Genomic DNA, 14888 nt, shown 5'->3' on the forward strand with positions numbered 1-14888 from the left:
CTTCGAAGGTGCTACCATTTGCGGCGCGGCCAACATATGCGGCGAACGCAGAAGATGAAAATATTTATCTTTTTAGCGTCGCCGCGCCGCGATAGCCACGCGATAGCCAATCAGCGTTGCGATTGCCCGGTGGTCTGCAAGACGAGGTGGGCGTGTGGAGTGCGGACATTCAATGAACTGGCTAAAGAAAGCAGGTCCATCCCTCACATACAGTATATCACATGTAGAAGAAGACATAATCCTCAGTTAACACTCTGTGGCCTGAAATACACATGCAAACAGGACCTTTACACATGCAATGAATGGAGAGATTCAGAGTGGGCAGACAGTCTCACAGAGACAGCACTCTGAGCAGTTTAGGGGTTATGTGCCTTGCTGAAGGGCACCTCTGCAGTGCCCAGGAGGTGGACTGGTACCTCTCCAGCTACCAGTCCACACTCCAATATTGGTACGGGCTGGACTTGAACCAGCAACCCTCTGGTCTCTAGTCCAAGTCCCACAGACTGAGCTACTGCCGCCCTAAAGGAAAGACTTGGTATGAACACATTGGATACAGTGTCATTTTGAGTGACTGGAAGAACAAGCATATGATACAATGTGCCAATGCTTTTATTTGTTTTAGCAGAAGAGGGAAATCAGGTGTTTGCTGTGCAGGTAAACACACCACCACATAGTATAGTGGGGCAGAAGTGATCATTGAGAGGGATTATTTTTGTGTGACTCATTTATTTTTTCATTAAAATGTTGCATAGTCTGCCTTTAAAAAGTTGAATTTTGGGCAGTTTTATGAACAGTACAGCACATATTATGAGATGAAGAGCTAGTTAGTCTTTGCGGTGTGGTGTAGGCGGTGTTTATAATTTTCTGCATATGCAGTTGACTCTGTATATTGTCCCCAGTCTTAATGTTAAGAGTTCTTGACGACGGTTTGTCCACCACACACTTGGCATGATAGATTGGACAAGAGATTTATCCTTGTTCTTTTCATACTGGGAGCGACATTCTGCCTGTATCACACTGGACCTGTGATGTGGCATTGGGAGAGGAATCCTTGACAGCGCCCTGATTTATTTACATGATAAGGTTAAGATCTCTCTATAACAGTTGGTCCCACGACTCTAGCCTCTTTTGTTGATCAGGTTATCAAACCAGAATTTTGCATCACTAAATGAATCCCTGCAATTATCACTTTCAGATGGGCCTATTTTAATGAAATATTCAGATGATTCAGCAGATGCAGGTTGTGTGAGTTCTGTAGGCAATTCACGGGACAGTGTGGAGTAGGAGCTACACCCTCCTCTTAAATGTTACCAAGGTTGGGAGATGGATATGGATTTTTGGAGGACCAGAAGGACTAAGCTGAATCTCCATTCTGGGAGAAGAGGTTAAGGTGATGGAGGGCTACAAACACCTTGACATTCACCTGGACAACAGACTACTGCAAATCTAACGTCTTCATTATTACTGCTGCTGGGACACTGAAATTTACCTTTGGGGATAAATAAAGTATGCTATTTATTTATATATAAATCCATCCATCCATTCATATATATTCAATTCATATGGATTTTAGACTGTGGATTGCATTAGGCCTATGTATTATAATCTTTAAACGTGGCTCATTTTGGTAAAAAAAGAAAGCTTCATGGGGCCTTCATAAAGTGCTATCTGAAAATAGGCTTGAGACTGTAGGCTACATATCCATGACATGAGAAAATTATTACTTTGTTGACATATAAACCGAATACATTGCTGGAAAGCTCTTGACGTATGTAGGCCTAAATTAGAAGATTATCATGGCTCCTGCTTTGAAAATCTGACATTTGACCTTTTGGCTTTTTAATTCTGCAACAAAAAGTGCTGAAGACATGGGACAAACTGTTAGGGAAAGCTCCACAGCTATCTATCATGTGAGGGTACAGAAAAAGATGAAAGTTTTCATCTTTTTCTGCGCCTCCACAGCCAATCAGCGTTGAGATTGCCCGGTGGTCTGCAAGACGAGGTGGGCGTGTGGAGTGAGGACATTGGGCTTCCAATACATTCTGCAAATTATGTGTATTTTGCATCTGTTTAGCTGTTGGTTGTACTTTAGCCAATAGCGCCGGTTAGCATAGTGAAACTCACCCAGCTGTGTGCTGCTCCTGAGGATAATATGAACCCAAACTTGACGGCAGTGTCTGTGTGGAATTCCAATATAGTACAGCGAAGCACCGGTGTTGTCCTCCGTCAGCCGGCACACTTTCACTTTCAGGTAGGCTGATGTCTGCCTTTATTTGTGCTGCTGAGCACACACTGCTGTTGTTAATGTGTTTAGTATGTTGCTGAATTGCTGTTAATGTGTGTGTATTTGCGATCGGGGTGCGTGTTCAGGCTGTTTTAATGATATTTGTGACAAGACTACCGCTGGTTACACAGTGAACCTACATCTGTATTTGCGTTCACGCGGCCAACCGCCGCAGGCGGCCAGTGCGGTGTGTTCCCGGCTTTACAATTAGAACTTTTACAGTGGCTTGAAAAAGTATTCATACACCTCAAACTTTTCCACATTTGTCACGTTACAACCACACATGAATGTATTTTATTTGGATTTTATGTGATAGACCAACACAAAGTGGAGCATAATTGTGAAGTAGAATGAAAATGATACATGGTTTTATTTTTTTTCTTCTAAAAGTGTGGCCTCCAAAAGTATTCAGCGCCCCTGAGTCAATACTGTTTAGAACCACCTGGACTGCAATTACAGCTGCACGTCTTTTGGGGTATTTCTCTACCAGCTTTGTACATGTACAGACTGACATTGTTGCCCATTCTTCTTAAATGGGCAACATGAGCAAATAACCTGTGAACAGCAATTTTCAATATTTCCAGATATTCTCAATCTGAATATTTCTGTTCACAGACACTCTCCATCCAATCTGACTGAGTTTGAGCTATTTTGCAAAGAGGAAAAATATCCTTCTCTATCTAGATGTGCAAATCTGGTAGAGAGTAAGTGAGCGCTCTGTCACCTGTACCTTGGTGGTCAAAACGTTAGGATGTGGCGTCTTTGTGTCACCAATCCCGAAATCTTCATGACAAATAACAGGCTAGAGATCATATGAATTCACTGTATCAAGATTATGAAAATAATGTACATAATTCTTGCTAGAAATCTTTAAAAACATCATCACACAACGATCTACAGTATGCTCTTTTTTAGCTCCTAATTCCCACTAAAAAAGGCATTTGTGGCGGCTATTGAAAGCTGGAAGGGCTGCCGGTATAGGCTCGTCTTGTGTCACGTGACACAGGCTCAATGTCCAATAGAAACAAATGCACGTTGATATGTGACATTTTTCGGCCAGACATTTTTCAAATGTCTACGTATCCCTCGCTTGGAGAAGAGTTCACTGACAACGTTTTTCTCTGGCGACTGGGTTGCGAAGCATCAGAGACTTTATCATGGGAGTGACAGCAGCTGAGGTATTTGGGTTAACAGATATGGTACACAGTATAGGCCTACCCTCAAGCAGGTCAACTGTTAACCATTCATTAGGCCAATCAGAGGTCAATGCACCACATAAATGCCTCATTTCCTACAGTGTTGGAGTGTTAAGATCCCTTTATTCCATTTTGTTGTCTGATGGTGAAATAATTCTTCAGTTTATCATTCAAATCCATTTATTGGTTGGGATTTCGGTAGGAAATGTTATTATACGTATGTGTGATAGTTATTTGGAATCCACCTGTTATGGTAAGGTTTAGGGTAGGGTTAGGGTTAGGGTGAGGAGATGGCTTAGCAAACATACCCCAATGTGTTGATTTAGAGAGATATGTAGCTGGGTTAGGCCTTGTATGTTGGGGAGGGTAAGGAGGGTGAAATTGATAAATTAGGCAATGCCAAGTGTGGTCTTACATGATTGACCAGATTTACCTTGCCACCATTAATCCCATTTTAATTAGTAACATATATATCTCCACACAGAGTTTGAGAGGTGAGTCATAAAAAATGCACTTTAACATTTTACAGGTAAAAAAAGATGGATTCTGACACATATTAACATGTAACAAAAGATCAACTGAATTGTCTACCCAGGGACACTGGTTATCATAACTTGAAAAAAGAAACATAACACAAGCTTGGAAACTCCTAGGAATGTGTTGACCAATCGGAGGGATTCAAAGTGAAACCTCCAGTTCCAGTGGAAATAGAACCCAAAATACTGTCAGAGGATGTTAAAAAAAATGTAGTTGGCCCGATTCATTTACGCAACTATTTGTGTGCATGTGCATTTGTGTGTGTGTGTGTCTGGTGTTTGTGTTTTTAAACCTGTTGAAGAATATTAACCCTAACCCTGTTCACGACATTCATAGCAGAACCACAGAAGTCAGCATTATTCTTTCAATACAGGAAAGTGATATGTGAGAACTACCACTTGTTAAAGAATTTTAAATAACTTGATTTTATGATGGAGATGTAATGTGAATGTTTCCCAGCCCCGCCCACAGGTTGTGTGTGTGACAGTGGAGTGTTGGTACATACCTGAGAGCAAGGCAAACTGGCGATGGAGCTGCTCTATGATGTCTACAGCCAGCAGGGGCCTGATCTCCTGCTGCATGATCTCATCTGAAGACAGACACACACACACACACACACACACACACACACACACACACACACACACACACTGCTTAGATACAAGCAAGAGGAAGCATTCATCATGACGGGAGTCTAACAAACATGCCCACAGTGACAGATATCCTCCCCATGTTGAATCTCAAAGTCTATATAGTTTGATTCAGATTAGAAATAGAAATATTAAAGTCAGGGACACATTGATTAATCAATTGAAGCTAGCTAGCTCGGTGACAGGTAGAATTTCAACAAGAAAAGATCACAAGGTCAGTTATCTAACCCAACTGTAACCTGATCGATCTGATCTGTGATCAGTCAAAGATCAACACATGTAGTATATACCCACGGTCCACCGCAACACAATTCTCATTCATCTCATCTGTTTAAGATTCCATCCAACTCAGTGCATCACATTGTTTCAGACTCAATATGAAAGAAAACTGCTGAACTTTAACATAGCTGTTTCACATAGCTGTCACACCAGAGCACACAACAAGGGTTGGATGGACTGAACACACATGTGTTACTCTTACAGCCTCCATGTAGTAGGGCTAATCATTTTACATTTGTCCTGATGTTGGGCCTACACAGAGTGTCTCATTTGAAATGTTGTAATGGGTTAATGCTGATGCCATAGTACATTCCAAGGGACTAAAGTCTAACGCATGTTTACATAAGTTTCTCTGTAGAATCAACCATCCCAGACCCCTTCGGAGGTCATAAACTCATTTAAGATGGGATAGTCCCTTTTAAAAGGTTGGTTAATCCAACCAGACCTTTGGGGACTAAGTCTCTGCAAGTTACATAGGATGTAACTCTGTTTAAAACTACTACTATAAAGTTGAAACCAGACATTGCAGGGCCCAGGCACCCTGCTGTGTTTACCTTATCTCAACTGTGAGACACAAGCTTCAAAGCTCTCTTTTCCTAAGGAAGGAAAAGCATCTTATTGGCTGGTTTGAATGTAAACACTGCTTGCTGATAAGACAACTAACTTCTGATTGGATGAGAATGCATTTGGACTGTTTTAATACAGGATGCAATACTCTCATCTTTGCCATTCGCCTTCGGCTTCCAGCCGTGACAGAAGGTACGAAATGCTTAAACCTGAGGCTAAGGAAAAAGCAACCCCAAGTCCCAGTCTTTATTCTTGCTGGACGAGTTCATGGACTGCTGAAACATCTCCTCTGTTTTCCCGGATTCGAGAGAGTTTTCCAACAGGAAACCTCTTCACCAGAGCTGAAGCAGCCACCTCAACCTCTCCTCAAAACAGAACTTCCCCCACACGCGCAAGGCGTGAGCAAAGACGCAGGATCCCTTCATCAAGACGCCTGCACTGCCCGTTCCACGGACCGGAGCCAGCCAGCGGACCTGCCGAGAAGTGAAGCCGCCTATCACTTATCATCTGGGCCGTTACTACGCTGCCACCAGACGCAGCGCCAGCAGAGAGCAAGGCCCGACGCAGAGGGAGTTCTCCGCTTTCTTCTCTCCTCCTTGCCTACGCTGCCCATCGGACCGCAGACAGCCCGCTCTTACCAAGAAGAGCCGCTAACCCCCTGCTTTGCTTCCCTTGATCATCATCATCATCAACCTTTATTTAAACAGGCAAAAATTGCTAAGAAACAATGTCTTATTTAAGCAGTGGCCTGGTAGGAGGTGAATGACCTCCTGGGGGGAAGGGTAGAGGGAGAGAACAAGACAACACTGAACTATAGCCAGTAAAATCACACTTAGACAACAATAACATATTCAACATAGCAACACAAACTAGAAAATCCCGCGGAGATTTTGAAAGTACGGGCAGCCCTGCGCAGGCCGCCAATCCCCGCGTCGGCGGCGCCCCACCCGTCAGCCGGGCCCGAAAGCTTCTACGAACCTCCGCCGCGGGCTTTCCGAACTGCAGTCCCGAGTTGTGGCCGATCGAAGGTCGCAATCGTGGCAAAACGTCAGGAAAATGGCCGCTCTTAGCGAAGACGTTTTCGTTAAGGGCGGCCGTGTTTTTTGAGCTATCTGGCTAAAACGTTATACACACGTGTATGTTGGTCCCCTGATGCTGTGTACACAATTTGGTGATGATAGGTTGGGAAATCCACAAAGTAGATGTCACTTGACTGAATTTCAGGTCATGTAAATTAGGGAAGAAAAAATAATCATGGCTGACCCCTATGGTCCAAGAGGCTTTATTGTAGAGCACTGTGAGCTGTGCATGTGTAAGAAATGTCAAGTTAATCAGAGTCAGTGGGAAAGGGGCGTGGCCTGTCAAACATTGCATTTTTGAATTATGGTTTTCGCATTTGTGGCGCCCCCTATGGGTTAATCTTGACAAGCTTAGAGGGCCATGCTACCACATGACTTCTGCACATATCCTGCAAGTTTGATGATGATAGGACCTACGGTTAAGGAGTTATGGTCAATTTGCTAATAAGCCCCGCCCCTGTGTGTAAACGTTTTGGTCAATGGCGGCCATGTTTTTCAAGCTTTCTTACTAATCTTTTACGGGCATGTGTGTCATAGTCCCCCGAGGCTCCATGAGAAATGTGGTGTTGATAAAGAAAAATTTGAGAAAGTTGTGGTTAAAACCATGTTTTTCAGTTTACGCTAATTAGCGGAAAATATTCCCAGGCGGATTTATATGGTCCCAGAGGCTTTTTTGTAGAGCCTTTTTCAGTTGGGGCTTAATAACAGCGCCCCCTAGCGGAAATTCAAAAAACTGTCCGAGAGGCTATATTGTAGAGCACCATGAGCTGTACAAGGGTAATACAGGGCAATCAGAGTCAAGGGGCATTTGTGACGCCCCCTATGGGTTAATCTCGATAAGCTTCGAGGGACATGCTACCACATGACTTCTGCACATACCCAGCAAGTTTGATGATGATGAGGATCAATGGTTAAGGAGTTATGGCCAATTTGATAATAAGCCCCGCCCCTGCGTAAACATTTTGGGCAATGGCGGCGAAAAAAAAAATCATGGCTGACCCCTATGGTCCGAGAGGCTATAAAGGTAAAGGGGAGGAGCCTAATGTGGTAAGGGGGAGGAGCCTAACACTTCAAGGGGAGGAGCCTAATGCTGTAAAGAGGAGGAGCCTAACGGGGTAAGGGGAGGAGTATAACGGGGTAAATGGGAGGAGCCTAATGATGTAAAGGGGAGGAGTCTAACTGGGTAAAGGGGAGGAGCCTAACGTGGTAAAGGGGAGGAGCCTAACAGGGTAAGGGGAGGAGTCTAACGTGGTAGATGGGAGGAGCCTAATTATGTAAAGGGGAGGAGCCTAACGCAGTAAAGGGGAGGAGTCTAACGGGGTAAATGGGAGGAGCCTAATGATGTAAAGGGGAGGGGCCTAAAGTGGTAAAGGGGAGGAGCCTGACGGGGTAAGGGGAGGAGTCTAAAGGGGGTAAAGGGGAGGAGCCTAATGATGTAAAGGGGAGGAGTCTAACGTGGTAAAGGGGAGGAGCCTAATGATGTAAAGGGGAGGAGCCTAATGATGTAAAGGGGAGGAGTCTAACGTGGTAAAGGGGAGGAGCCTAACGGGGTAAAGGGGAGGAGCCTGACGTGGTAAATGGGAGGAGCCTAATGATGTAAAGGGGAGGAGTCTAACGTGGTAAAGGGGAGGAGCCTAACAGGGTAAGGGGAGGAGTCTAACGTGGTAGATGGGAGGAGCCTAATTATGTAAAGGGGAGGAGTCTAACGTGGTAAAGGGGAGGAGCCTAATGATGTAAATGGGAGGAGCCTAATGGTGTAAAGGGGAGGAGTCTAACGTGGTAAAGGGGAGGAGCCTAACGGGGTAAAGGGGAGGAGCCTGACATGGTAAATGGGAGGAGCCTAATGATGTAAAGGGGAGGAGTCTAACGTGGTAAAGGGGAGGAGCCTAATGATGTAAAGGGGAGGAGCCTAATGGTGTAAAGGGGAGGAGTCTAACGGGGTAAAGGGGAGGAGCCTAACGTGGTAAAGGGGAGGAGCCTAATGGTGTAAAGGGGAGGAGCCTAATGGTGTAAAGGGGAGGAGCCTGACGTGGTAAATGGGAGGAGCCTAATGGTGTAAAGGGGAGGAGTCTAACGGGGTAAAGGGGAGGAGCCTAACGGGGTAAAGGGGAGGAGCCTAATGGTGTAAAGGGGAGGAGTCTAACGTGGTAAAGGGGAGGAGCCTAATGATGTAAAGGGGAGGAGCCTAATGGTGTAAAGGGGAGGAGTCTAACGTGGTAAAGGGGAGGAGCCTAATGGTGTAAAGGGGAGGAGTCTAACGTGGTAAAGGGGAGGAGCCTAACGGGGTAAAGGGGAGGAGCCTGACGTGGTAAATGGGAGGAGCCTAATGGTGTAAAGGGGAGGAGCCTAATGGTGTAAAGGGGAGGAGTCTAACGGGGTAAAGGGGAGGAGCCTAACGTGGTAAAGGGGAGGAGTCTAACGGGATAAATGGGAGGAGCCTCATGATGTAAAGGGGAGGAGTCTAACGTGGTAAAGGGGAGGAGCCTAATGATGTAAAGGGGAGGAGTCTAACGTGGTAAAGGGGAGGAGCCTAACGTGGTAAAGGGGAGGAGCCTACCACGGTAAAGGGGAGGAGCATAATGCTGTAAAGGGGAGGAGCCTATTGTGGTAAATGGGAGGAGCCTAATGCGGCAAAGGGGAGGAGCCTAATGCGGTAAAGGGGAGGGGCCTAATGTTGTAAAGGGGAGGAGTCTAACGTGGTAAAGGGGATAACACCCTGTTTTTCAGTTTATGCTAATTAGCGGGAAATATTCCCTGGCGGATTTATATGCTCCCAGAGGCTTTTTTGTAGAGCACCCTAACATACACCTGTGTGAGAAATTTCAAGTCAATCGGAGTTACGGTGTGAGGGGCGTGGCCTCTCAAACTTTCTTCAGTCGGGGCTTAATAACAGCGCCCCCTAGCGGAAATTCAAAAAACTGTATAATAGCACACCATTCGGGGTAGGGACGGACGTTCTGTGAAATTTTTGCGTTTCTAAGTGAAACGGTGTGGGAGGAGTAGCAGCTCGAAATTTGCGGCAGAAGTAAGAAGAATAAGTATGGTGGAGAGTAATAATTACGGGCCCTCAATACATTGAGAGCCCGTACTTAATTAGACAAACAGCAGTAACATACAGCATAGCAATAGATAAAAGTACTAGATCACGGTGAGCTTAGACTGAAGCAGCTACAGGTGTGCTTTATACATTTTGTTAGGGCCTGTTTGAAGAGACAAAGGATTGTGACTGTAGGGATTTTTGAAGTTGGTTCCAGCTGTCAGCGGCCGCAAACTGGAAGGAGGAACGGCCCAGGGAGGAGTATGCCCTAGGAGCATTTAACAGAATGAGGGGGGCAGAACGGGTGTTGTGTGTAGGGTGGGGGCGCAGGTGAAGAAGCTGAGTTAGATAGGGAGGACTGAGACCTAGAAGAGTTTTAAAAACCAGCATCAGCCAGTGGATGTTGCGCCTGATGTCCAGGGGTGGCCAGTTTACCAAGGTGTAGAGATCACAGTGATGGGTCCTGTACGGGGCGTTAGTTGCAAAACGAATGGCCGAGTGATAGAGGACGTTAAGCCGCTCAAGTGCTCCTTTACGGGCGGACCTGTAGATGACATCGCTGTAATGGAATAGTGGAAGGACAATAAGCTGAACCAGGGAGCGTTTGACAGAGGCAGTGAATGAGGAGCGGTTGCGATAGAGGAAGCTGAGTCTGGCTTTTACTTTCGACTGCAGAAAGGACAGATGTTCAGTGAAGGAGAGGATGCTGTCAATCCAGACTCCCAAGTATTTGTAGGAGGACACTAGTTCAAGTTTTTGGCCTGTAGCAGTCAGAATGGTACCATCTTGGAGGGGGGGCTTACGACCAAACCACATGACCTTGGTTTTCATGGGGTTTATGGCCAGTCCGAGGGCAGAAAAGCCAGCCTGTATGGAGTGGAAGCTCTGCTGAAGTGTTCCCAGTGCAATGTCAGGTGAGGGATGCCCGCTGCCCTTATCAGCTGAGCTGCTTCCACACCACTGTCTTACACAAGACGCGCTCCATCCGAGCACAAGGCCCGGCAAGCGGCCTCCTCCTATCTTCAACTTCTCCAGCTGCCTTTAAAGGTCACATATTATGCTAAATGCACTTTTTAAATGTGTTCTAACATATCCATGGGTCCACGGTGTGCCTAGAGACTGCCAAAATATTTTAAAAAATAACAATCTCTCCTTTTCTCACTCTCCCCCTTTCTGAAACCCCCACCCCTCCCCCCAATATACTCCAGTCAGAATTCTCCTCGTTTCTGACCTCAAAAACTGGAAACCCAGAAGCTTCCACTGTGCAGCCCACACCCCTATTTCTTATTGGTCCACGGCCCTGACAGACAGAGGGCGAGGCGTATCTGGCTTCGCATCCGGACAGGGGGCGGGGGGAGCTCAAAGATTGTATATTTACGAGGGGAGCTGCAGCTCTTTTTTTTAAAAATAGGCCATTGTGAGATTAGCTGAACATCAGCATAGTACAATAAATTATCTGAAAGTTTTTTTCAGCAAACAATTAAAGAAAAACGTATTAGGAACCACTAAGACCATATAATATGGTGTATAATAGTACCGAAAAGTGTATAATATGGGAGCTTTAATAAATCATCGCTGGACCAAGCGATTCACGTGAGGCTATTGTCTGGGCTAAGAGAGTTATTTTATGTTCATTAATTTGAAGTAAACGTACGAGCTGACAAGCTCATTATTTCGTGATTCAAAGTAATTCTGACTCACTTATATTTTACCTAAGTTTTTTTCGCTCATAGTGTTTTTCTCATAGTGTTGCTGTCACACTCAGGGCCGGTGAATTGTTTCCTCTCTATCAATTCAACTCAGTGTACACAAATGCGCATCTGCGGCCCACTGTGTGATTGGAGGAAATGGTTCACTAAGCGCTGGAGCTGGTCTTTTGTTTTCTGTCCTTCTCATTTCTAACTACGTACATCACACACACACACACACACACACACACACACTGACACTCGTGATTTTCCCCTCAAGTATTCTTAATGAATACATGAGTGTTGAGTTTCTGTAATTTTAAAGTTAAGATCGCGTGAAGACAAACCCGAAGTCTCCGAGCATCATCCTTTAGAATTCTTATGTGTTTGATTGAAGCAGTAGGTTACATACATGCTTTGCATGCTACTTCCCCTACTGATTAAAGGTAGAATATTCAACTTTCAGAAGTTGTCCACCACATTGCTCTTAGCAATTGATCTACCCGTGGTGTAAAAGCCACCTCAAACTCTCGCGTGACGTCAAACTCTCGCGTCCACCATCTAAATTCTAAAGTGACGTTCCTTTGTCACACACACACACACACTACACATGTGCACACACCCGCACATAGATAGAAATACATGGGTTTTATAGTCTAAACTGTTGTTGTTATTGCTTGTGCTATGTCTGCTTTCTTAAATTAGATTAGTTCATGGTTATTGACTTATGTGTATCGTTTTAATCAACTTACCTAAGTAAATAAACCCTTACATTTTGATTTTAAGAAGCAGTGTCTGTGATATTTGTGTCTTGTATTTCACTAATGGCTGGTAAATAAGGTATATGCTCGAATATTCACTCCTTCATTATCTTAAATGTACATTGTAACCAACTTTGACATTTTAAAAGGTAAATCCCTTTAACATTATGAGACTGTTTTTCTGATTTGGTACAGTTCCCTTTTTCAAAGGGTGGTGCTCCGTAGGTATTAATAAGTAATTTGATTAGCTGGACTAATTTAATTAATCATTAATTAACAATTTTTCTTAATATTATAATTTCCTTGAAATTAATAATATTCTTGACTTTGACCAAATCTACCCCTTATGAATTCCCAACACTGAGGACAATGTCAGAGGGAAGGTCATAGTTCATTGAAAAATAATGGGTATCATCATCAGCCCAGCAAATCTCAAGGAATACAGGGTGTACATGTAACATCTGGCCACCATTGATACTCTACCATAGACACCATGTCAGCGATTCCATCCTAAAACATTGCTTACTCACCAAACTCAGAATGTACGTGGGCAAATACATTTTGAGATTTATAAAACCATGCGGCGCTCACTTGTACGCAGTCTTCCCTTTATAAATACCAACCTGCAGTGAATTGTGCGCACAGTATCTCTACCCCATGTCCTCCCACTTCACCTCCCAGGTTCATCCCACAATCTACCATAAATGGTCAATGCTAAATAGCTCCTGAATATGGTGACGCGTATATTAAGCACAGCATTGTGACTGACAAGAGGAGAAACCGGAGGGGACCGGCCGCAAAGAAAGTGACTAGGAAGGTTAGAAAGCCCATGCCTTGACGCTGTAACTGGCACAAACACACACACATACACACACAATATCATGATTGGCACGTTTGTACTGTTTGAAATATCACATATTAGCCTACCTGTAGGCTTATATAAAATATGTTGTGAGAAGTAAAATAATGCATAAGTCTATTCCAAAACATTGTTTCCGTCCCGTGAGATCAACACATTTCCAACAACGCCTGAATAGTTTAAACTTCGAGGGTGAAATGTTATCGAAAAGAAATGCATGTAATAATTTGCTAAATTCATAATATGATTTTATCCAACAGAATACAAAGTTTAATTCATATGTGTTGGCCTTAGCTTTGTACAAAACTTTTTTTAAGCACAACAAAAACACCCACAAGGAACAGTTGTCTCAGAGTTAAAATGATATGGAAATACACCATACAAAACATGATAACAAGCTTTCACGCAAAAATGTCATGTGTACACATTGCAAATTCCAACAAAGAAAACAAGCATAGATTATATTAATATCAAAGTTGTAACACAAAATAAATAGTTAAAAGAAAGTAAAGAGAGAGAATAAAACAAGAAAACAAGGGGGGTATGGGGGGTTAGTCCTCTGGCAGGGTTGGTAATGAGTTAAAGCTGGGGTATATGATTTCTGATTGTTGTTGAAGTTAACATGAGCTGTACACTTTGACTAATCAGACGGGGCTCAGATTCTCTGTTCTTATTGGCTGTTGGGACTGTCTATTCACTTTGGTACGACCGGAAAAAAAGTAAGTCTCAAGCCCATTCCTGTGAGGAGTTATGATTTAAAGAAATGACCAAAATGCTCACTCCAGCCGCCAGGGGGCAGCCAAAATTTAAAACAGGACATTTTAGCAACGTGGGAAATGGTAAATGGCAATCTTGCTTCACCGCTATTAATGTTTCCTCCAGTGCTTTATGGCAAAGTAAAAACCAAAAAAAAGCATGCTAGTGTAAGCCTACAAGATTTATTTCCTAATTTTCAATGCTGCTTTATATGTTTTAAATTGGGAAAAACGTATTCCAAAACAACCACTAACCTCTGTATTTAAAAATAAATCAAAACAGTAAAAGTTGCACTTTTATTTAATTGTATTTTGTACTGTCTGCATGTTTGCACAAAATGTGTCCCTGTACATAGCAAACAAAATTGCACAACTGTAAGGTCAGTGCCTGTTGTATTTTTGTATTCAAATAAACAGTTGTTTATTTCATTAGTGCGTATTGGCATCTTTAAGCAAAAAAAAAACAAACATTTTGCTGTGGCGCGCCGAACCTCCTATTCCCTTGGCCAGCAGCAACCTTTACCAAGACATTTCCTGGGGGGTACAGAGATCCCTTGTGATCCGTGATAATGTAGGTTACAAATGTAGGCTAGGTGATAAAGCATATTACTGAAAAACTAAACTAAAGATTTGGAGTTGACATATGTAAGTTATTTTGCCATTATTTTACTGGTCCGGCCCACTTGAGATCAGAGAGGCTGTATGTGGCCCTCGAACCAAATCACCCCTGGTGTAGAGCGTGTCAGGGAGGGACCATAGGGGAGGGACCAAAGAGAACAAGTGGAGCGATTGAGGTATTTGGATTCGAATCTCTATCCCAACTGCCATTTTCTCCCAAAATCATATAGCCCAGCTTTAAAGTAAGTTATAAAATAATTAAAACATTTTGTAAATTTGGTGGAGTAGCCTTTCACTGATAAGCAATTTTTTTCTAATTTGAAACCGATATGGATGGGGGTTTGGGAGACTTCCACATGAGCAAAATCCGATGTCATGCCAGAAGCACAGTGAAGGCTAGCAACTCCCATTGTAAAGAACCGACATAGAGCAATTCCAATGGGGTCCCAAATATCGCAATTAAGGGTTCTGTCCTTATTCGGGCCCGAAAAACGTAAAATGTAACGTAAAAGTCATTCCAGAATTTGTGTAGTCTGGGACAATATAAAAATATATGATTCAAATTACGTGAGGAGGCG

The 14888-nt window shown here is 43.6% G+C and overlaps 1 protein-coding gene across 1 annotated transcript in view; it reads right to left on the reverse strand.

Moving 5' to 3' along the window:
* The window catches only part of mcf2l2 (MCF.2 cell line derived transforming sequence-like 2), a gene marked incomplete at its 5' end in the record, with an annotated part of 282391 nt that overhangs the window by 202012 nt on the left and 65491 nt on the right, over positions 1 to 14888 (reverse strand). The window contains one exon of the mRNA XM_080033371.1: positions 4523 to 4606. Coding sequence (XP_079889497.1) covers positions 4523 to 4606 — 84 coding nt within the window. The remainder of the gene's footprint in view (positions 1 to 4522; positions 4607 to 14888) is intronic.

This window comes from Ammodytes marinus, assembly GCF_949987685.1.
Source record: "Ammodytes marinus genome assembly, chromosome: 8".
NCBI classification, from domain to species: domain Eukaryota; kingdom Metazoa; phylum Chordata; class Actinopteri; order Uranoscopiformes; family Ammodytidae; genus Ammodytes; species Ammodytes marinus.